The sequence below is a fragment of the Pithys albifrons genome, chromosome 11, assembly GCF_047495875.1.
Source record: "Pithys albifrons albifrons isolate INPA30051 chromosome 11, PitAlb_v1, whole genome shotgun sequence".
Classification (NCBI taxonomy): Eukaryota; Metazoa; Chordata; class Aves; order Passeriformes; family Thamnophilidae; genus Pithys; species Pithys albifrons.
Genome location: NC_092468.1, coordinates 26,685,756 through 26,708,296, shown reverse-complemented (window position 1 = coordinate 26,708,296; position 22,541 = coordinate 26,685,756). Strand labels below are relative to the sequence as shown.

Sequence of the window (22,541 nt, the reverse complement as noted above, 5' to 3'; positions counted from 1 at the left end):
GCCCATCGGTGCGGGCACAGCGGACAGTCCGACCATCGGTGCGGGCACAGCGGGACAGTCCGACCATCGGTGCGGGCACAGCGGACAGTCCGACGATCGGTGCGGGCACAGCGGGACTGTCCGGCGGGGCCGGGGCCCATCGGTGCGGGCACAGCGGACACTCCGACCATCGGTGCGGGCACAGCGGGACTGTCCGGCCGGGGCTCCCTCAGACGCCGCTGCGGCCCCGCCCGCGCTGGCGCCCCCTGGCGGCGTGGCGGACCCAATGCAGAACCGCGCCCCGGCCCCGCCCATCAGGCCCGCCCCCCGCTGAGTGACAGCCCGGCTGGCCAATGGGCTGCGTCGAACCGGGGCCGCGGCGGCGCGGCGGCGGGCGGGACTTCCGGCACGGGCGCCAAGCGCAGGGAGGGCGCCATGGCGCGGGCCTAGGCCGGGCCGGGCCGCGGGGCCGCAGGTGGGCGCGGGGCCGCCTCGGGGCCGTCGGGGAGCCTGGGCCGGGTTGGACTGTGGCGGGCTGGGCTGGGTTGGGCTGGGCCGTGCAGGGCCGCGGGGCTGCCCCTGGGCCGGGGCGGGCCGGGCCGGGCTGGGCCGGGGCGGGCCGTGCCGTGCCGTGCTATGCCGCACCGCGGGGCCGCCCCGGGGCCGTCGGGGAGCCTGGGCCGGGTTGGACTGTGGCGGGCTGGGTTGGGCCGGGCCGTGCAGGGCCGCGGGGCTGCCCCTGGGCCGGGCCGGGGCTGCCCCTGGGCCGGGCCGGGCCGGGCCGGGCTGGGTTGGGCCGTGCCGTGCCGTGCCGTGCCGTGCCGTGCTGTGCCGCACCGCGGGGCCGCCCCGGGGCCGCCGGGGAGCCTGGGCCTGGGCTGGGCCGCGCGGCGGGCCCGCAGGTGAGCGCTGGGCTGGGCGGGGCGGTCGGGCCGCGCCTCCCGGGCCGCAGGTTTGCGCCGCGACACGGCCACGGGGCCCTGGGGCTCTCCCCGCCGCCGAGCCCGGGCTGCGCGGCCGCGGAGCTGGCGGGCCCGGCGCTTCGTGGCGCAGCGCTTATTTGCATCCACCCCGGGAGTGGCGAGGCGGGGCCCGGCCCGGGCGCGGTGCAGGCGGGGCCGGAGCTGGGGCAGGGCCGGCCTGGCCTCGGCGCTGCCCGGTCCCGCGGGAGGCGGCGGAGCGGAGGCTGCTGGAGCGCTTCTCGAGCGTCACCCCATGCCCGGTGAAGGCGCGGTCCTTCCTTGGGCGTTCCGCGGGTCAGCCCGGCGTGCCGTTCCTGAGGCTGGCAGTGCCCCGAGGCGCCGGTGGGGATTGCGGGATAACGAGTACCGTCGTCTCTGGCTGGCTGGCAGCCAATTTCCTAGTGAAAAGGCTGAAATTAATTAAAAGGAGTTGTTCCTTCATCCTGCAGGTCTAACGCTGATCTTCCCTTGTGTGTGTCAGCGTTCAGCTCTGTGATAGGTCTGAGGTGGAGATTTGGGGCAGTACTGATGTCATGGCATCAGAATGGAAAGAGTCAGAGGTACGGGGGCTTGCGAGGCGTGAGTGACAGTGATTGGTATTATCTGTGTAGGTTTTGTTCATCCTCTGTTTGTGGAATTTTGGAAGGGGCAGTCCAGGCTACTGAAACACTTGGAATGTTGTCGCGGAGTGTGTCAGGATAAAGATTCTGTGTGTTCATATGATTTTGTGATTGTTGTAAGCATCATAGACCCGTTTGGCTTTAAATAGAACTTAGGTTTGTTTAATACAGATGTACAAGTTTGTGGTTTTTTCAGAAGTAGGGGAAAAAGTGCTGTTCTATTGAATGAGTTGAGGCATGTACATAACCACATGCACATGGGATTGCTTTGTGTTGTCCTCTGCTCTGAAACACGTTTTGAGTTGGCTGAGATACAAATGTCTGAAAAGGAGATATCTCAGTATGGTTTGTACAGTGTGGTTTGTGGATATTTGGCCAAAGCCCCAACGTTCTTGTCCATGTCTTGAGCCATGTCATTTCTTTATGACCTCTGTCTTAAGTGTGCTCAGTGTGTTTCCTGCAGGGGTGTGCTGATGCTCAGAGCTGTGGGCCAGCAGGCCCCACGTCCCTCTCCGTGTGTCTGTGCTGTCAGTGCTCGGCAGAGATGCAGCACCTCGGGGGGGCTCTTTGTGACTTCTGGGATACAGAGTGGGAGGAAATGCCCCAAATCATTTGAAGGCAACTTGACCTGTACACATGGGAAAATCAGGCTGAAGTGCTGAAGGTTCCTGCAGAGCCAGGTTTGACCTTTTTTGAGTGGTTTCCAGTGTAGCCCTTAATTCCTGAGCTGCCTCCCTCAGCTGAGAGGGGAGTGAGCCTTGGAATGTCAGGAATTGTAAGGCCTTTTGGCTTGTGCTTGAGGCAGCAGTTTCTGGACCCAGAGGAACTTGTATGTAACTTTGACAGGGAAGACTGCCCTGCATGTGCATGTGGTTTGCAAGGACCGATTAATTCTGATATTTTGTAACCTTGCTTATGTTCTTTTAGTGCTTTTCTCTGCCCTCTGGGGTCTGTGCTGAATTTACTGTGCTGGTTAAAGTGCTGTGATAACTTCGAGAGTTTTGTTGCTTCTGTCATAGTAAAAATGGCTGTATTTTGGAAACAATGGTTGTTTTATTCTTTCAATTTCATCGTCATTCTCTTTTTTTTAGGGCAGGCTGATGAGAGAAGCTGGTGAATCTTAACTAGCAATAAAAATTCATTAATTGTGTAACTTACTACCAGTTCCTGTGACTGTAACTTCAGTTACGTGAACCAGCTGAGAGTTGCACAAAGCATCATGTCTGAGTGCCCAAGTCAGAATCATGAGAACTGGTTTTGAAAATACCAGCTATTACCTCCAAATAATAATAATAATGAATTCTAATTCTCTTCATGTTAGTTTAAATCAAATCTGACTCTCTGCTATTTGCTTTAATTAACATTGAGTCTCTCACGTCATGGGACTTCCTTTTGCTTGAGAAGCCCACAAAGGGTAGGACAAGAAGAGAGGAACTCTTGGGTGTTTCTTGACTCTGGAAAAGAAAGCTTTAGTGTTGGCTGTGATTTCTACAGTAAGTCAACAGAAAATTTTCGGAATGGAATATCTACAGTCAAAGGAAAACAAATCCATATGGAACCATTTCTATGAGCAGATACAATTTGGAGGTTTTCAACCATCATGCAGATAATTTGGATGACCTAATTGAGTTTAATTGTTTGTGAAGTACTTTTAATTCCTGCAGTAAAAGAAGTAAGAGGAGATCCAGATGTTGTGATAATTATATTATTGAGCACATACTGTCTGCCTTTAAAACTTGTCCATGAATTATTTTACCTGTTATAGCAATGTTGGATCCCATGTTTTTGTGTTGTTTGGTGTTGCTGCTGTTCTATGTAAGGGGCAGTAATTTCTTACTGTGAGCCTGGAGGAGTCTCTGGGCAGCCCCGTCCGTGTGCAGGGCGGGCAAGTCCCTGAGGGCAGCACTGGGAGTGGAGGTTGGACAGGGAAGCTCTGCAGAAACCCCCTGACTGCAGCACTGGGAGTTGGACAGGGAAGCTCTACAGAAACCCCCTGACAGCAGCACTGGGAGTGGGGGTTGGACAGGGAAGCTCTGCAGAAACCCCCTGACTGCAGCACTGGGGGTTGGACAGGGAAGCTCTGCAGAAACCCCCTGACTGCAACACTGGGGGTTGGACAGGGAAGCTCTGCAGAAACCCCTTTTCTCACTACATTAGACACGATACTCGGCGGAGGGCGTGGATTTGTGCCATGTTGTTCATGGGTTTATGGACTGAGAGAAACTAAATTTGCAGGCCCTTACTAGCAAAGCAGAATTGACTTTCTTTGAAAGTCCTGAGCTTGGAAAGTGCATCTAAGCAAACTTTAGAGTACTTGTGTCCTTGTTTTTAAAGGTCTCAAAAAGGCACAGGCTTTCCAGGAGGGCAGAGCTGCTGCCCAGAGCGTGAGTCCCATTGGAGCATCTCTTGAGTTTCTCTGAAGTTGATGCAGCTGGTTTGTGTTTGGTACATGTTGGTCCCACACATGCAAAAGCAGTGTGGATTTAGAATAAATGCTTTTAATGGACCCACTCCAGGTACATGAGGAGTTTTGCTGATTTGGATTTAGGCTGGAAGAAGGGAAGTTTAAAATGAAGAGTTTCTAAGGAGGATGAATACACTGGATGTTCATCCTTGGCATTGATGTGTGGTGCCTAGAGCTTTGTGAAGTGCTTCCTGTGGTTGGTGCATGCAGTCCCTCCCATGGAGGTCACATGTCTTGACAAAAGAGACTTCTGTTCTAAAATAATCATATAACTTTCATTGTTTCTCTAAAGTATACATCAAATAACATTTTACATACTTGTTTGGCAAAGCTTTTACTGACCAAGGGAGTCCCATAAAGTGACAAAGTATTTGCACTGTACCTTACTCTGTTTTTTCTTGCAGGTATTGAATAAAATATGCTGTTGTCAATAGGGATGCTGATGCTGTCTGCCACCCAGATATACACTCTTGTGACTGTGCAGTTCTTTGCTTTCCTGAATCTTTTACCTGTGGAAGCAGATATTTTAGCAGTGAGTATATCCACATAGATGAAATCTCTGTGAAATTGAATCTTCTTCTCAGCCACTCTAATGTGTATCAGTTAATACAATAAATGTTACAGCAGGTTGATGGGAATTGAATTGCCTTCACAATCTGTTTCAGTAAAAAAAGGAATGATACAAAGGACTTTGCAGATGGTGTGTGCTCAGGCACCATGACAGTGAAAGCACCTCACTCCCTAAGCCACTGGCAGAGCTGCACTCTGACCAGGTGTCCTGCAGCATGTTATAATCCTATTAAAACAATTCCATGATTTGACTTAGACAGCACTTTGAAGTTTTGGTGATGGATGCCATTTTGTAGGGTTATTGGATATAAATAAAAAATAAAATAAAATAATTTCCTATGGCTGGGACAATTTATGTGTGTGCTGAAGGCCTTGTCAGTAAGGGGGTTTTGTGTGTATTACACCTAAATGTAATTTTTTAAAGAGCTGAAAATATCTGCTATTGTTAAGGAAAATTTTTTAGGTGTGTAGAATTTCAAGTGATCAGGCTAATAAACAGTATAATGAGCATATGTCAGTGGTGAAAATTGTTGCTGTGCTATTTATTATTTATTTGATTTATCGTGAAGCTTTAAGGAAGAAGTTATAATTGACTTTGTAGGATAGAGCTTAAGCTACTGAAATAATTAAACCTGTGTACTGTCAGCTCTGTGTTCTCTGCTTGTCCCAGTGGGATGCAGAGGAGTTGTTAAAACCATGTCCACTTGGGGGAACAGAGTGACAAAGCCTTGAAGCCACATGTTAAAATACTTAAAAGTTTGTGGTAATGTGGGGTTGATTAATCCTGAAGTGTGTTATTTGAATCTTCAGGCTGTTACTGTTCTATCAATAGGTTTTGTAGGAGAAAGGGAACAGTGTGGTTAGAGAATTGCTTTATTATGGCACTGATGTGACCATTTGACTGTGAAATTTTAAACTCATTCTACTGTAAACATGATTTCCCCTCCCCCTTTATCACAAAGTCTGTGCTTCCTCTTTTCATAAAACTGACTTCCATTCCTGCTTCTTCCTCTCTTGCTTCTTCCTCTCTTAGACAAGTTATTTAAAGCAAAACAAACAACCCCCTCCCAACTCAAAAAAGAAAAATTGGGCATTTTGCAAGTTTAGTTTAATTTTTTTCTATTCAGGCTTTTGTGTGCAGTATTCTAAATAATTCCATGTAAAAATGAAGTGTCTTTTATTCTGGGATACTTGGAAATTGCAGATTGATTCTGAGACTATCCTGAAGTAAGAAATGAAGACATGAACTGGACTAGAACTGCTGCTCAGAGGAGCCAGTGGAATGGTTAAGAGGTGCTCAGGAGAGGGAGTGCTTGCAGTGTCACATGGAATTGCTGGTGTACAGATCATTTACAATCTCCAGAGATTTCACAGTTCAATGGTTTCTCATTTGTTATCAAACTGGCCAAAGGTTTGGCTTTGCTAAGGAAAGTCATTCATCTCTTCCCTTCTAGTTTGAGCCTTTATGCTTCTGTATTCTCACACATCTGCAGCCTCAAATGAAGGACCGTGGATGTGTAAGGTGCTGTCCTGTGCTTGTGAGGCAGGATTGGTTATTTTATAGAAAAGGAGTAAGGAGAAGTAGTTTGTGACTGACTCCTGGCTGGAGCTGGAGCTTGGTGAGGATTCAAGGGGGAGCTGGCAGTGGCACATGCTCAGGAAGGATGTTTTGAGGGTGGTGCCCAGGTGGGAGGCTGGGAGGAGAGGCTGTGCAGCACATGGATTACACACAACAAGGAAGCTGCCTTGAAATTTTGTTCCACTCCTACTTCTTTCCACTCAGTTTTGTTAAAGTCTGTGGGAAGAAAGCTCCTTCAAAATATTGCTCCCCTGGAAGAGTACAGGTAGATTGTGGCAGAGTTTGTCTCTGAACTGTAGTTTGAGTTCCCCTGTCTGAGTCTGCCTGATGGGAAATGTCCCTCTGAAGGGAACAAGGTCCTTATTGGCTGTTCTGTGTGACAGTGGGAGGATACAATGAATCGACAAGTGTTTCTGAGTCACTTGTGTGTTTAGTAACACTTAGAACTGATGCAAGTTCAAGGCGGTTACTGTAGAGTTCACAGCTTTTGCAGGAAACTTTTGTTACTGTAAAGGAAAAAATGTAGCGCACCTGCAGTTAGTGTTTTTCTGTGTGAGTTCTGAGTTGGTCAGGCCTGGCAGGGCTGCAGAGGATGAACAAGGAAAGGGGAACAAACCTGCTACAGATCTAAGTCCTTACAGTATTCTTCTCTTTTAAAATGCAAGCTCATAGTTACTATAAAACAAGAGATACTTTTCAGTTACTAACCTGAATGGATAGCAGGGAATTGGGAAGGGGTGGCTTATGGAGGTTACTCTTTGCCCCCAATCTGTACACGAGTGAGTTCAGGGCAAAACACCCACCATCACCATCCAGTAAAAACTACACCCAAACCTCCAAATCTTCAGATATTTGCTTCTTTTGTTTGTAGTTTCTATTCTGCAAATATGATAGTATTTGAACTTTAGACAGAAGAAAGAAAGATTTACCATACAAACAATTTAACAAAATATCTGTTACTTACTTACTTGTTTTGACAGCTAGATAAGAAAAAATTGTGTTTCTGGGTGAATGGAATAAGCAATTTTGTGATGTCATTGACCTGGTCACAAGATGTCCTATGTCTGATAAATATTTTAATCTTAAAGAATGCAGTGTTGTTTATTTCTGTTTACACTTGTTAACTATTTCTGTCTTGTTGCAAACCTGATTTTTTTTTTATTTGTCTTAGTACAACCTTGAAAATGGAACCCAGACTTTTGATGATCTACCTGCCAGATTTGGCTACAGACTGCCAGCAGAAGGCTTGAAGGTAAAATAAATAAACACATAAATCAATATTTAAATCTGCTGAATATATGTCAAGAGACCTGTATCTGCTGAACATTTCCTCTGTAAACAAAAAAAGATCAGGGTTTTCTGTTCCTTCTGTCTGCAGCCTGTATGGCCCAAAACCTGGCTCTGCAGGTTGTTGATGCTGCAGTGCTGTGAGTGACCTCTGTGCAAGAAATGGAGCTGGTGTGGAGGTACAAGGGTGGATTGTGAGGGCAGGTTGTGTGTTGCCCTTTTGATCTCAAAGGGGACTAAAGTGCTGTAAGAGGTCCTGTAACTCGAGAATTCTCTGCAATTGTCCTCAGACAGACCTCATTTCCATGCCCAGGGAGTGTTGCCATGGGGAAAAGTGATGCTAGAGCTGTATAGTTGTTTACTGACTATACTGAGAAACAGAGGGTGATTAAGTGATTTACCCAAGTAGTGAGCCAATTTAATACATCAGAAATAGATATAAGGAGCTTTGATTTTAACCTTTTTAAGTGTTAAGACAGCTGTGTCTTAATTAAGGTAGATGTCATCACCTGTGTAGAAATAACAAGTTGTAGTCCTGAATATTATACTAAAGCTTTTTATTCTGCATTAAGATTTTAATTACTTTAAAAAATGCTATGATATTTGGTTGCCATAGGGTGAAAGTGGTATACTTTTTCAATGCTTGTGATTAAGCTTTATTAGTATGCAAGTTGTAGAGCAGAGTCTGTAAGACTCTGTAATAGGCAGTGCCAAGGCAAGAGTGTTGTCGGTGCTGCTCTGTTGGTGGTTCCTGCATTTCAGGAGGTTGGGACTGTGTGACACCATTAAGGACCAGCCAGTTTGGAGTTTGTGTGGAGCCTCGTGCCCTGAGCAGTGTGTGCTGCAGGAATGGGGGAACCTCAGGAAGCTGCATTTGGCTTGCAGCAAATCCCCTGTAGCATTTTGGGGGTTGTTGCTTTTGAGTGTCACAGACTGTGTAACGTTGTGGCTGTCACCGCAGACTTGGCAAAGAATAGATTGCTGGTGCAGCTTCTCTGCCAAAGGGGATGTTATTGCAAAAATAAAATTACTCCCAACAACAATGCTTCTCTCTTAGGTTAAACTTTGTGAATAATATATATGTATGGTTAAAGAGTGAGTTTATATGTAAACAGTACATTTGAGCTGACAGTTCATATATACACACACAGTATATATACTGTATATGTTACATGTAATAGATACATAAACTGTATATATAAACTTACATATTTAAACGAACAGTTAATCCATTGATATGTAATTACATAATTTATTATGTATAATTATTTCTACACAGGTGATGACATCTCATTTATCTAAAGCTGTCAGTGAAAACTGAGAATTTAGGGATATATCTAGAACTGTAGCAGTAATTTCTTGAGCCCACAGCAGTGCAACTTGTTATGATCTTTATTTGCATAAAACACATTACTTATGTTGTTATTTTCTGGCAATCCACTACCCTTTCCTTGTAGGTAATTTGCTCTAGCTTTAGAAGTGCTGTAAACTAGTGCAAGTCTTGTAGGAATATTCCTCTGCCAAAGGCTGTTCTGGTGCATTAGTGTCTGGAAGCTTCCATGGCAGTGCAGCTCAGCACAAACACATCCCAAGAAGGTGATTTTCTGAGGAGAAGTGTATCATAGGAGGGGTAGGCAAAACCTCCTCCAAGTGTCCAGTCTGTATTTCTCTGATTCTTGGTAATCACAATCTCTTGTAAAGAAACTTGAGAGAGGGCAACCCAATTACAAATTAACTAACATTTAATCTAGTTAATCAGGAAGCCTCTCCCCAGGTGTAGAGAGCTGACCAGGGAAGTGAGCCCGTTCTAAGGGAGGGAGGAGGGCCAGCCTGGTCCCTCCAGAGCTCAGACAGGCAGTGCCTCCTGTGCTGGCAGCTCGGGCTGGAGGGCATGACCAGCCCTGGAGTCACAGCACAGGGAGTGGGACTCGTGCTGGGGCATCCTGTGCCCAGGGGAGCGTGTGCCCTGGGAGAGAGGCTGGCCAAGTTATTGGCAGGTGTGACGAGTGGGGTCAGGAGCGTTTCCACTCCAACATCGTCAGCGCTGACTCAGCCACCTACAAACAGTCCAGAGTTTGCTTCAGAGTTGATATTGCAGGAGTTTCCCACAGCACATTGGGTGGTCTTTGCTTACCAGAGCAAACCAGGTATTTCGTGTGCTAGGTCAGTGCTAGGGTCACACTTAACACTTTCCTTGTGCTCCCTGGTTAGTTGGCAAGTGCTGAGTTTGTGTTGGTGCTTCTGGTTTCTTGATTAGTCTCCATAAGTCTTATGATGATGTTATGTTAAATTGTACTGTGAAGTCTGAGTATGATGTGATTAGAAAAACTGTATTTTCTTTCTAGCTTTCTAATTGTTACAGACATAAAGATTGTGATGACACAAAATAGGGAAGTAGCAGAAATCTTGCTGTGATACAGGATTTAAGCTGATAATAAGAATTTACTTAGCTATTGTATGAAAATGTGCAGTTTTCTTTCCTTGTCTGCCAACTCTTTTGTTAAGACAGAGAGAAATGAATCTCCTGTTTCTCTTCATGTTTTCTAGGGATTTCTAATAAATTCCAAACCAGAGAATGCATGTGAACCTATAGCCCCACCTCCACTGAGAGACAACTCCTCTGGTGCTTTTATTGTGTTAATCCGAAGGCTGGAGTGCAACTTCGATGTCAAGGTAAGATTTTTAAATCATTTTTATTATTATTTATTTTCCCCCCTCTCTTTAAAGAATTTATTGGTGCTTCAGAAAAATATCTATAGCTGACAGTAGGGTGGATACTGATGTGAAGGGGAGGGAGAATTTGTCTTCAGGCAGATAAGCAGAGATATCAAGTCTGACATAGGGGCATGAGTATAAGAATAATTAGATGATTTTACTTTGAAAGGAGACACTTGTTTTATGAGTGTAAATGACGTTGTGCACGTATTAATAACTTCCCAAAAGTGCACCTTGTCTCAGAGCACAGCCAGGTTGCTGTGGTGAGAAGCAGGAGTCTTTGCAGTAAGTATTTTGTGTGGCTTACAGGTTTTAAATGCCCAGAGAGCTGGATACAAGGCAGCCATAGTTCACAATGTGGATTCTGATGACCTCATAAGCATGGGATCCAACGACAGTAAGTACAGGTATCACTTCTTCTCTCCTGTTTGAAAAACCTTCTCACCCACTGGCAGCAGCACCACCACCAAAACCACCTCAAAACCCCAATAATAAAACCACCAGCACGAATAAACTGAAGAAAAAAAAACAAAAAAGAAAAACAATCCCCCCCACCCTAACCAGAAATCCTTCTGCTTTAAACATTTAAAAATGCAAGATATTTTTATAAGAACATATAGGTGTACTTGTGTGTTACTGGTGACATTGACTTTTACCTTCTCTGAGCATTTCTTTTGGTTTTCTTCCTAATTTTAGCTCAAATGTTCTGGGTTAAATGGTTAAATTTGAGATTATATGACTGACGTGGAAGAAGCTGATATTAATTAAGTAGAAATATGGGAAAAGCAGAAAGTAGAAAAAGCACATTTGGAAGGAAATCAAACTTTAAAATACAACGTTTTAGTCTTTATAATCACAGAACCATTTAGGTTGGAAAAGACCCTGGAGATCATCAAGTCAAAGTGTGATTGTTGGTGATTCCTTTTGGTTGTTGGGTACATTTTCCCTCTGGACAAAGAGATTCCTGTTTCATAGGAATCGTGTCACATGTACTTGTTTTCAGTTTTTCAGTTAGAAAAGGAATGTTTAGAGACCAGTGCACAACTTGCTGTTTGATTCTCATGGTAGCGGTTTCAGTTTTAACCTTCTTGGAGTGAGTATGTTCAGAACATCCTGTAATCCAGTAAAAATGCTGTTTGGTTTATGGTGTGTGGGTTTTGTCTGTGGGGCTGTTACAACTTTCTCTGTGATATTTCTTTATTTTGTCCAGTTTTTGAACTTGCTCAATATGGAGCAAGAACATAAAGAAGAGGAAAATAAATTCTTTCCCAGTGGAAATGCCACTGAGTACACTGGGAATGAACTCACGAACTGAATGGGAGCTGAGTAGTCCAGGCTTTTACATGGAAGTGGATTTAATGACTTCTCAACCCCTGTGAATCTTAGTTTAACTGAGAAATCAAAATGTAGGACAAGTCCACACCAAACACAGACCTGGCAGTGTGAGGTGACATTCAGCCACATGTGCTTTTGCCTTGGGGATTCTGACTCCTTAGGTGTGGACTAATCTCAGGTTACCTTGAGCCTTAAATGTGAAGCAGCAGGGATCAAATCAACAAGGTAAAGCTGAGAAGAGGGTTTTCTAGAGTATGAGATTTCTCTTTCAGTAATTTTTCATTTATTATTGCCTTCACTGCTAAGCAGAGAGCAGAAGACAGTTCACCCAGTTTCTTGAGATTGAAATAAAGATGTGGGACTTGTTAATTTTTTTCTTTTTGACCTCATCTGGCCACAGTTGTTTCTAGTATGTTTGTTTATGTTTAGGGTGAAAAGGAGGGAAGACAGATTAATTAAAACTGGCAGAAGCAGAATCACAAAATCATATAAGTTGCCAGAAATCCTGGAAATCAGTGGAGCTGTGTGACTGCTATCAATTCTCTGAGTAACGAAGGGTGTTGTGGTCAAACTTACACTAATGATGACTCTCTTATCAAAATATTTCGGGTTTCTGCTCCCTTTAATTATTCCATGAGGAATTTTGATTTTTATACCTGACATAATGTCCTTAGTAATTGTGTAGGAAAAATAATAGCACTTATGTGATGTAAAGCTGTAGCATGCATGTGTATTTGTCTGTCACTGTATCTTCCTCACGTGATAGTCGCATAATGTTGAAGTCTTATGTCTCAAGACTTCCCATAGAGTGTCCACAAAATAATATTTTCCTGCTTTTTTGTATACAGTTGAAGTTTTAAAGAAGATTGACATTCCTTCTGTCTTTATTGGCGAGACATCAGCTAATTCTCTTAAGGAAGAATTTACTTATGAAAAGGGGTAGGTTACCTCACGTGCAGCTGTTATTCCTTGCATTGGGTCATTGCCTCTGTTAAATATTCATGGTTAAAATAGGATGTTGTGATAACAGAGGCTGTAGGTATTTTAGGTAAAATCTTGTGCCTGAGAGCAACCCACAATGTTTTAGTAAATAAGAATAATTTCACTGTATCTTTTGATATCATGTTATATTTTTTTCATTCTGCTGTCCAAGCAGTTAGGAGGTGATTTTCCTGGTTGCTCTAATTTATGGTTGAGGTCAGTAAGTGGTTTCAATTACAAAAATATCCTGAAAAACACTCTTCTGTCCTCTTATTTGTCTTTACATTGTGTGGGTATTGGCTGAATTTTCTATGTTGTTGTGCATGAGTGGGATGCCTGTAGCGTGTCTAGTGACAGCCTTTTTAAATTTTTTTAAAATCATATTTATTTATCTCATTGCTCGTTAAATTCTCACTAATGTAGAAAGTGTTGTCTCTTCCTCCCCACAGTGGCCATGTTGTGCTAATCCCAGAGTTCAGTCTTCCTCTGGAGTACTACTTAATCCCTTTCCTAATAATAGTAGGGATCTGTCTTATTCTCATCGTCATATTTATGGTAAGTTTCTTCTTTTAATAATGTTTTTTGTTCAAACAAATGGTTAGGGAGGTGTCACATCTGGAGGTTAAAGGAAGGGATACAGTGAGGGAGCAGTGAAAGCTGAGTGTCCTGCACATACCTGTGCCATGCTTACCTGTGATCCTTTACTTTCCCAAGAAAATAAATAGGTGCAGAGTTTTGTCTCGGGGATATCAGAAGCCTTTCAGATGTTCTCCTGCCCTGTAACTACTCACAGGGAGTCGTTCTCATTGCCTCTTTCTACTGCATGAGCCCTTCTTTTTTTGGCGCTGTACAGAGTGACCTGTCCTTGTGCTCTTGTAAACCAAGAGCATGTCCCACCCACCTTACCAGACTTAGAAATCATTAGTCCCACTGTTGTGTGGTGCCAGGCTCAGTGGTTTGTGCTGCAGGTGCCAGCACAGAGCACACATCTCCCAGCACATGAGCTGCCTGAAGAGGGTCTCAGTTGGGACATCACTCCTTGGAAAGGTAAGATAGCATAGCTGAATATTATTTCACAACACGTAGTATCCCACTTTTTGGAATCTCTACCCAATTTATTTTACCTTTTAATAAAAGTCAAATAATGCATCAACTGTTCTACAAACACTTTCTTAAAATATTTCTTTCTGCGTTAGCATTTTTTGTGCTGCAAGTTGTTTCACTGACAATCCTGGACATGTTTGGCCCAATCACAGTTGCAGCAGCTCTTTGAAAAAAGCCCAGAATGATCACTTAGGGATGATTGTTTTTTTAGCAGAGTTTTTGATACTGTCTTTTACAGTATCCTTGTGGACAGAAGGTCTCCCTTCAAGCTCCTGTGTGCACAGCAGGAGGGGTGTCAGCAGGGCCTGGCTCAGGGAGCTGCAGGGAAGGGGTGACACCTGCCTGGGAGGGCCTGTGTGTCAGTGGTGCCCCTCAGCCTCTCGGCTGCTCTTGGCTCAGGCACTGGAGCTGAGCACACACCAAGTGGGTTTGCAAAGGACACTGAGGGCCTTGTGTGCAGAGAGGCCTTAACAGAGGTCTGGATAGATGAGAGTGCTGGACAATTAATTGGTGCAGTGAACTTGATCCCAGGGAGGTTGCAGCTTGGATTTGGTCCTCATTCATCTCTATTCTGGCCCTGCTTCTTTGGGATAATCTTGTTTTTAACTTGGAAATGATTTGTGAAACTCTGATTGTTACTAAGGATCTGAATTACAGAGGGAAAAGTGCAGTTTGTGCATACAACTCATTGTTTAGCTGGGGTAAAAGAATCTGAATGAACAGTTTAGGTTCAAATGTCCTTTAAAAAGATGCAAATTTTATTTATGCCAAAACTGGTTACTCTTTCAAATGTTCTTAATAAGAATTGGCTGTAATATACATACATTCATACTTATAAGAAATAGTATGTTGTGAAGTATACCAGTGCTTTTCAGGGATTCCTGAAATGAGAGATATTAATGCTGTTTATAACATTAATATTCTCTATGTTTACCTACCCACAGTGTGGGTTGATGTAGGATACCTCTGCAAATGCCAAAGGACTTGTTAGTACGTGTGCTTTGATTCAGGATGTCATGGATCACAGATGCTGGAATTCAAAATCAAAAAGAAATAGCATTAGGGACTACTAAGAAAATGGAAATAGAATCTTTGGTATGGTTATTTAGATGAGTAAATAATAATACTAAGCCATTTTATTTATTTAGCTATCTTAGTATGGCATAGTGTAATGTGTAGCAATGGCTTTGAGTATCCCCTTTACTCCTCCCCAAACTGCTACTGTAGATGGTATGAAACCACTTGGATGAATGTGGGAATAATCTTCTAAAACAGCTATAATTATCTAAATCTGTAAAGAACACCAGTCAAACTTACTGAATTGTGTTTTGCTGTGCAGTGTCCTTCCTGCTTCTCACAGACCTGAACAGAGGATTGCAGCAATAGCCATTATTTTATGTGCTATGGACATAACCTATTCTTTTTCTTGCCTCTCCAAAAACATCTCGTGACTCCTCAGTTCCAAGTGTCGTGGTCATGGAGAACGTCCTTTAGGCTTGTTTGTCTTCATGCCTGAGTTCAGGCAGTCTGGAGTTCCCTTTTGACCAACTCACAGCAAAGCTTTGTAAATCAAAACTTTGATTGTTCTTCTGTTTTGACTTACTGCCCATGTTGTCTTACATCTGTTTCCAGATCACAAAATTTGTGCAGGACAGACACAGAGCAAGGAGGAATCGGCTTAGGAAGGATCAGCTTAAGAAACTTCCTGTACATAAGTTTAAGAAAGGCAAGTGGATCATTCTTTGTATAACTAATCAAACTCTATTGATTTTAACGCCAAAAGTCCTTTAAATGGAGGGGCTGTTGTAAGTGTTAGAGGTGATTTTGAGTACATTTGAAATCAAAGTAGTTTGGAGTGAAAGCACACAAATAGTTTGGCTTGACCCTGTTCTCACTGCAATAGAGGACTTCTCACATTTTCTTAATGGGAGCAGAGCAGGCTGTGGGTGAACATTAACATGTTGCTTAATATACTGCAAAATCAGTAGAGAAATTCCCTGAAAGTTTCTTGTTGGGCTCCCACTGCCAGTGACCACAGCAGTCAGTCACTGTGGTCCAGTATTTCCTTTCTTTGGAACTCCCACCAGCAGCACTGCGTCCAGCTGTGGAATCCTCAGCACAGGACAGATGTGGAGCTGCTGGAGCAGATCCAGAGGAGGCCATGGAGATGTCCCAGGGCTGGAGTCCCTCTGGGCTGGAGCCAGGCCGGGAGAGCTGGGGGGGCCACCTGGAGAAGAGAAGGCTCCAGGGACACCTGAGAGCCCCTGGCAGGGCCTGAAGGGGCCGGTAACAAAGGTGGGGACAAAGTTTTTAGAGGGCCTGTTGCAACAGGACAAGGTGCAGTGGTTTTACACTAAAAGAGGGTGGGTTCAGATGAGGCATTAGGAAGACATTTTTCACCATGAGGGCAGTGAGGACCTGGCACAGGTTGCCCAGAGAGGTTGTGATTGCCCTGTCCCTGAAACGTTCAAGGCCAGGTTGAAGGGGGCTCTGAGCAACCTGACCTGGTGGAAGGTGAGCCTGCTCATTGCAGTGCAGCTGAACAGATGACTTTCCAACTCAAACTATTCTATGATCCTGTAATTATTTGTCTGGAAACTGGTAAATATTAGTGGCATGTAAGTTGCCTGACATTGCAGAGTGTAGAAACAAAAGTATCTTGTGGGCCTTTCTGGAGGAATACTGCTTTTATTTAATCACAACACTTCTGTGAGGGCAGGAGCAATTCAAATTTAATGCCAAAATGCTTGCTGTTGTGATTCTCTGTAGGGAATAAATTTATGCAAGATCTAAAGACAAAGTTGAAAAATTAAGCTGCGACTTCATTCAGTGAAATAGAAAAGCTGCCTTAAGGCCCTCTCTGTTGTAGTCTACTCTTTAAAAGTAGGGAAAAATCTGCTACTTCTCTTCTTCATTTTGTTTTCAAAAGTGTTACCATTTTACCAGCAATAGTTCATTCACACAAGCTATTGCAAAGTGTGAGAAGAAAAGGTGGAAAAAGCAGTTAAACTGAGTGATTACTACCTGGCATGTGTCAATGGGGAATGTATTTGCTGAGGCAGAAGGTCCAGGTCAGAGGGTGTGCCTGGGTTCAAGGGGAGGACTTTGCCCTTAATAGAGCCAGCCTGCAGTGCTGACTCTTTGTGCAGAGTAGATGTTCAGTTTGAGAGGAGACAGTATTTGTGTAGTGTTAATCAGCTTCATAGAAAAGAAGTGTTTTCATCTGCAGGGCTGGCAGAGCCTTTCTCTAGTGGCCCATTGCTATGGATTTGAAATGAACTCTGTAAAATTATCTTAAGCCAATAAAACAAATGGTAATTTTGGTTTTTCATGTTGATTGCCTCTGAAATCTAATTAGAATAAAAACGCAAAGTAAATTATGTTGTACTTTAAAGAGAAGTTTGCAAGGAACAAGTTGCTTTAAGAAGGTCAGTTCAAGTCCTTTTGAGTTAGTTGTGTGTCTGTGGTGTCTCAGAACTACATGGCTAAGGAGCCAGCACATGAGAGAGTCTCAGTGCTGGGTTTGGTGCTGTAAAGCAGACCTGGGGGAGAGTACCCAGGTGTGCTCTGTGTCTGTGCCTTATGGGAACACCACAAAGAGCTTAATGCTGCAGCTGCATCCTCAGTTCCTTTAAGCAAAGGTTCACTTCAGTTCTGCTGCTGTGAAGTTAATCCCTGGGACTATTTTCTTTAAATCCTTTCTGTAAAAGGACAGTGTGACCCAGTACTTGTAGCATGTTACCTTTAGCAATTATAATAAAACCAGTTTTCTTCACACCTTTCTGTGAAAGATGGGATTTCTCAAGGCATAGCTATGGAATTTCAGTCTTCTTGATGACATATCCAAACAGTCTTACCTTTTGCTTTGGAAGGATAGGTGAAAGTAGTTCCTGTGGACTGTAATTGATTTTTATAGTACAAGAATGCTGGATTTTCATTTATCTTCAGCATATCCTTAAAGATGTGTTTGCATTGAAACAGATTGAAGCATCAGTAAGATACTAAAGCTGAAACACTGTTTTGTGCCTTTCTTCTGCTGCTTTTTGTATTGTGGATCACTGTGCTGTGAAAGGGTTTTCAGGGAAAGCTGGTGCTGTGGTTTCTAGAAATCACTTTGCAAAGGCATTGCATCCCTTCCCTGTGACCTTGCTGGGTTTGATCCTGTTTGCTCATTATTTATGTATCTTATCACTCATGAAGTCCCCTAATCTTGTTATGAGCCCCTCTGAAAAGGGCACTCTCCTTCTCTTCCGTGGAGCTCATATGGACTTCCCAGAAGAGAGTCCTGGTTGCAGAGAGGTAAGGAAGGTGCCAGACAGTTCAGGACTTTGTCTGACCTGGAGAGAGGTGTCTGAATCCATGTGTGTTGAGGGAAAGGGTTTAGGAACCAAACCATGGACACTGCATTGTTTTCCTTGCTGCAGTTTGGTCTTGAAGCTTTGATGGGAGGTAGTGAATTATTTTTTTTTCTTTGCTTGTGTGTGCAGCTGTTGCTTTACTGTCTTTTTCTCAAGGGTTTTCTGACTTTTCCCTTTCTGACCCCTTTCCCCATCCCACGGATGGCGTGGCTGGGCTGAAGCCACCACAGGACAGGAGCAGCTGTGGAGGCCACTGTCTTCAGGAAAAGGGGAAGGAGCCTTGGGAACTGAGAGAAGGACTGTGTTGTGAAGTCTTTACCAAAAATGAAATGGGGATGCAGTGCCTTCTAAGAAGTGTCTCTACTTGGTCACGTACCGTGGCACAGCAGTGTGTGCTGTGCCAGTACTGTCAGTGCTGTGTGTCCCATTTGTGAGGTCCGAGTTACAAAACACTGACCTTCTCCTGGGACCACACTGTCATTCCTGATTAGGATGCTTATTTTTTACCCAGTTTTATTTGTTACTATTTTTCTGTCTTAAGTTTTGTCAATAATTAAATACCTGTATAGTAAAGTGGATCCTATATTTTAAATCCTTTTACTTTCAAAGAGCATGAAAAAGTATTATAGAGATAGCAGTTCACACAGTTTAAAACACTCTTACTAACCTAAAGTGGATGAGCTGTAGTCCCAAAGAGGTGACAGTGCAGCAGGAGCTCTGCAGGTGGCAGGAGCTGCCCAGCCTGGGCAGGGGAGGGCACTGACTCGACAGCCAGGAGAGCCTTGATGTGTCAGGAGGGGCTGCTGCCAGTCCTTGGAAGTCAAGCTGATTCTCACTTTTGTGCTGCAGGAGATGAGTATGATGTGTGTGCCATCTGTCTGGATGAATATGAGGATGGAGACAAGCTCAGGATCCTTCCCTGTTCTCATGGTAAGCAGCTGTATTTTAGGTTTTGTATTTGGATTAAAACAGCTCTGTAGACACAGAACCCTCAGTGAATATGTTTAGTGATTTATAAAATTTCTTTTTGCTCATGTGCAGGAATGTGTGTACAAAGTGGGAAGAGAAAGGTTGCTTTCTCCTTTTAAAAGCCAAAAGCAAACATTTCCACTTTGTATTTTAGTTTGGGTGTACACATGAAGGAAAACCTGGGCAGACACTGTCCCTTAAATATCTGTATCCTACACTGAAATTTTTTAAAAAAGCTTTTCCTTTCCCCAAGAGAAAGAAACCATAAAGCCTACTTGAGCTCTTGGTGAGCTGGAAGAATGGGGCTGTCCTGGAGCCTGTGTCCATGCAGACACACAGCCTGACTGCACCTGGAATTGAGTGTTAGTGGCGTATTTTCCCTGTGAGTCTTTCTCAAATCCAGCCCACTACAAAGGTGTTTTTAGCACTCAGGTACATGTCTATCCACAAGACAAGGTTGCTCTTCACTGCCTTTAAGTATAAGGAAGCATTTTAAGTGCTTATGTCTGAAAGGGGCCTGGGCTCAAGAGCATCTCCAGATTTAAATGTATTTTTGATAAAGCTGTCAAGAAAGATGGGATTCACCCTTCCTGGCTTGGGACCTTCTCTCTGCCTCTCAGGCCATTAACTGCATTGCAGCTACTTTGGCTGGGTACAGTTCTATCCAGCTGTTTCTCACTGCCCTGCTCTGAGCAGGCCCGGTGGCAGCAGCCACAGCACTGAGAGACTGTTGGCAGGGCAGCTGATGCTACACCTGCCATGCACAGCCAGGGACAGGAGTTTTGTAGATCCTCAGTCGTAAAACCAAATTCCAACCAGGCTGACAAACCAGGAGTTCTCAGAAGAGAAAGAACAGGCCCACAGCATCTCCCCCAGCGGGGGCCTGCAGAGGTGCCTAAATTTGGACACCACTGACCAGCACCCCGAGTTCTTGTGGAGAACACGCTGCCAGCCATGCTTAGCCAGGTGCTAAACAGTGTGTTGGCCTGTGGACATACCAGCTCTCTGCCAGGCAGAAGTCTCTGTTACTAAGCAGGGCTGGGTTTTTAATACCATAAGTCAGACACTTAAATACATTTTTTTTGAAGTCAGTCTAGTTACCGTACCAACTGCAGTCCAATTTAAAATCCACAAAATCATGCAGTAATTGTATTTAATAATAAGGTACTTTGATACAGGTTGGTGTGGAGGTTAGAGGCATTGTGAGGATGATGATGGTGAGATGCCCACTGCAAAGCAGGTAGAATTCCTCAGGAAGCTTTAAAGTTTATCTTGTTAAATGTGGCCTGTTGCAGGACTGCTCTCATATACCCATGTGGCTGAGATCCTAATCCAGCAGGTGTTTTGTACAGGCCATGTGCCAGCAAACTTGGGACTAAAATTCTGTGTGTTACATTCTAAAATTAATTCTCTTGTGTTCCTGAACAGAAGCACAGTTTAGCAGGTTTCCCTGTCCTTTTCACTTGGGTAAGGATGCCCTTGTATTTTGTTTTTTAACAGCTTACCACTGCAAGTGTGTGGACCCATGGCTGACAAAAACAAAAAAAACCTGTCCTGTGTGCAAACAGAAGGTGGTCCCTTCGCAGGGGGACTCTGACTCGGAGACAGACAGCAGCCAGGAGGAGAATGAGGTGTCTGAGCACACGCCCCTGCTGCGGCCGCTGGCCTCGGGCAGCTCTCAGACCTTCGGGGCGCTGGCCGAGTCCCACGCCCAGCACAACACGGCCGAGTCCTCGGAGTACGAGGAGGGTGACAACGACAGTACTGATAGCAGTGATGCAGAGAATGGCATGAACGAAGAAAGTGTAGTGGTTCAGCTGCAGCCCAGCGAGGACAGGGAGTACAGAGTGGCAAACACTGTCTGAGACTACTAATGACCAATAGTGTATGAACAAAAGGGTTCTTAAGGCTATTTACAAACCTTTGTGTAGGGAATCTCTTTTAATCTGTAATCCATTTGGTTTCTTTGATAGGAGCAGCAGTTCATGTAGTAGTACTCGGGTTAAATCATAGATTTATTTTTGATTCAGGTATTCAGTCACATGTTCTGTCTTCTCCAAGCCAACAGTTAAACTGGACTTCACAATGCTAATGAATAATGTTAATCGTTTATATCAGTAGAAATATCACACAGACTCTAAATGTCTTTTGTTGAAATGGGATTTCTCTGGAAGTACTTTTATTTGCATTTTGTAACTACAACTGGGTCATTCTGAAAGCAATATTTATTACATTGTAGGTATGTGTTACCCCTTAGGCCCAACAAAACCTGTATTTGCATGTTTGTGTAGAGTTTTCCTAAGAACTGTCACCACTACTGAAAGGAAAATGTAGAACAGATCAATATTCTGTGTGCTGGTGTATCAAAACAAAGCAGAAGAAATTCCACTTTTATCTCAAAGCAGTGATTCCAAATAATCCTTTGGAGTTTGCCACAGTAGCTGAGTTGAAGAAATTCAGTTGAGCAATTCCCAGGATAAGGAAACTTAGAATATATGTTTAGTTTTGAGCAAATCACAAGGTCAGGTCCACCATAAACACATTAAGTACCCCTCGTTGCTACTCCTTTGTTGTCTGGTTTCCAGTGAGGATATGGGAGTTGGGGAATGACCAAGACAGAGATTTTGTTTCACACAGAAAAAGAACTTTAGGTAAGTATTCTATTGATCCTTGGCTCATATACCTCTTACTAAGAGTGTTCTATGCTGCATTAGTCTGCTAAACTGTGTATATAAAGAATTGTTCCTTTCAAATACCTGATTGGAAAACAAGTGCTTACACCTGTCTCACAGAACTCAGTACTTACCAGTGTATCACAGAAAAGGTAAATTCTATATAATACCTCTGTAACTATGTAGAAAGCAAAACCATACGATTTTTTTTATATGGCCTTGACTAAGGAAAGCTTGAAAGAATGTTAATAAACATGTTTTCCACTTTAAATATCAAAAGGAATTTACTGAACTTTGGCATGACATGATTTTTTGTGTGCTCTCCTACATTTACCACTGAGGTTTAAGTGCTTTTGAAGATGCAAAGATGTAACTGTTGGGATCCCTGAGCAGGCATTCCCTGGCACCAGGCTGTGCATCCCAGTACAAGGAGCTGCACTGACCAGTGTTAACGTGCAGGGGGTCTGAATTAGGTAGAAAACCACCTTTTTGTTCACTCCTGCCTCGAGGAGAAGTTTGGGCCGGCCTGGCCATGGTGTGGCAGGGGGAGCAGGAAGGCAGGCCAGGGTGCTCTGGACAATTCCTGCCCCCTGGCAGTGCCTGTGGAGCCACAGCCCCAGTGCCGGAACCGCGGCCAGGCAGGGAAAGGGATCCCAGGTGTGATTTCTGACCTGTCACTCCTGACAGCCACCCATCCTGACAGCCACCCATCCTGACAGCCACCCATCCTGACAGCCACCCATCCTGACAGCCACCCATCCTGACAGCCACCCATCCTGACAGCCACCCATCCTGACAGCCACCCATCCTGCCATCCTGCGGAGCAGATCTGTCCTCTGGGCCTGGCTGAGAGCAGGGAAAGTTTATTTTGCACAAAGAGGCACAGTAAAGGGATAATAATGAAAGGATGATTCATCTCCAAACCACTGCTGCCCGCAGCTGGGGG

The 22,541-nt window shown here is 44.4% G+C and overlaps 1 protein-coding gene across 2 annotated transcripts; it reads left to right on the top strand.

The window, feature by feature from the left end:
- Positions 1–357: 357 nt before the first annotated feature.
- On the top strand, positions 358–21,887 carry RNF13 (ring finger protein 13). 2 transcript variants are annotated; one of them, XM_071566814.1, is made up of 10 exons: positions 358–454; positions 4,430–4,557; positions 7,346–7,426; positions 10,009–10,134; positions 10,486–10,573; positions 12,360–12,450; positions 12,942–13,047; positions 15,229–15,322; positions 18,804–18,884; positions 20,424–21,887. In XM_071566814.1, the coding sequence occupies exons 2-10, from the start codon at positions 4,444–4,446 to the stop codon at positions 20,786–20,788; spliced, it is 1,146 nt and encodes a 381-aa protein (XP_071422915.1). In that variant the 5' UTR covers positions 358–454; positions 4,430–4,443; the 3' UTR covers positions 20,789–21,887. The 2 variants fall into 2 exon arrangements, with proteins under 2 accessions (XP_071422915.1, XP_071422916.1); XM_071566815.1 differs by lacking the exon at positions 358–454 and adding an exon at positions 1,377–1,501.
- Positions 21,888–22,541: the final 654 nt, after the last annotated feature.

Coding starts and splice junctions, on each gene's coding strand:
- RNF13 (XM_071566814.1), top strand. CDS start 4,444: ATGCTGTTGTCAATAGGGATGCTGATGCTGTCTGCCACCCAGATATAC. Junction 4,558..7,345: donor TGGAAGCAGATATTTTAGCA/GTGAGTATATCC, acceptor TATTTGTCTTAG/TACAACCTTGAAAATGGAAC. Junction 15,323..18,803: donor TGTACATAAGTTTAAGAAAG/GCAAGTGGATCA, acceptor TTTGTGCTGCAG/GAGATGAGTATGATGTGTGT.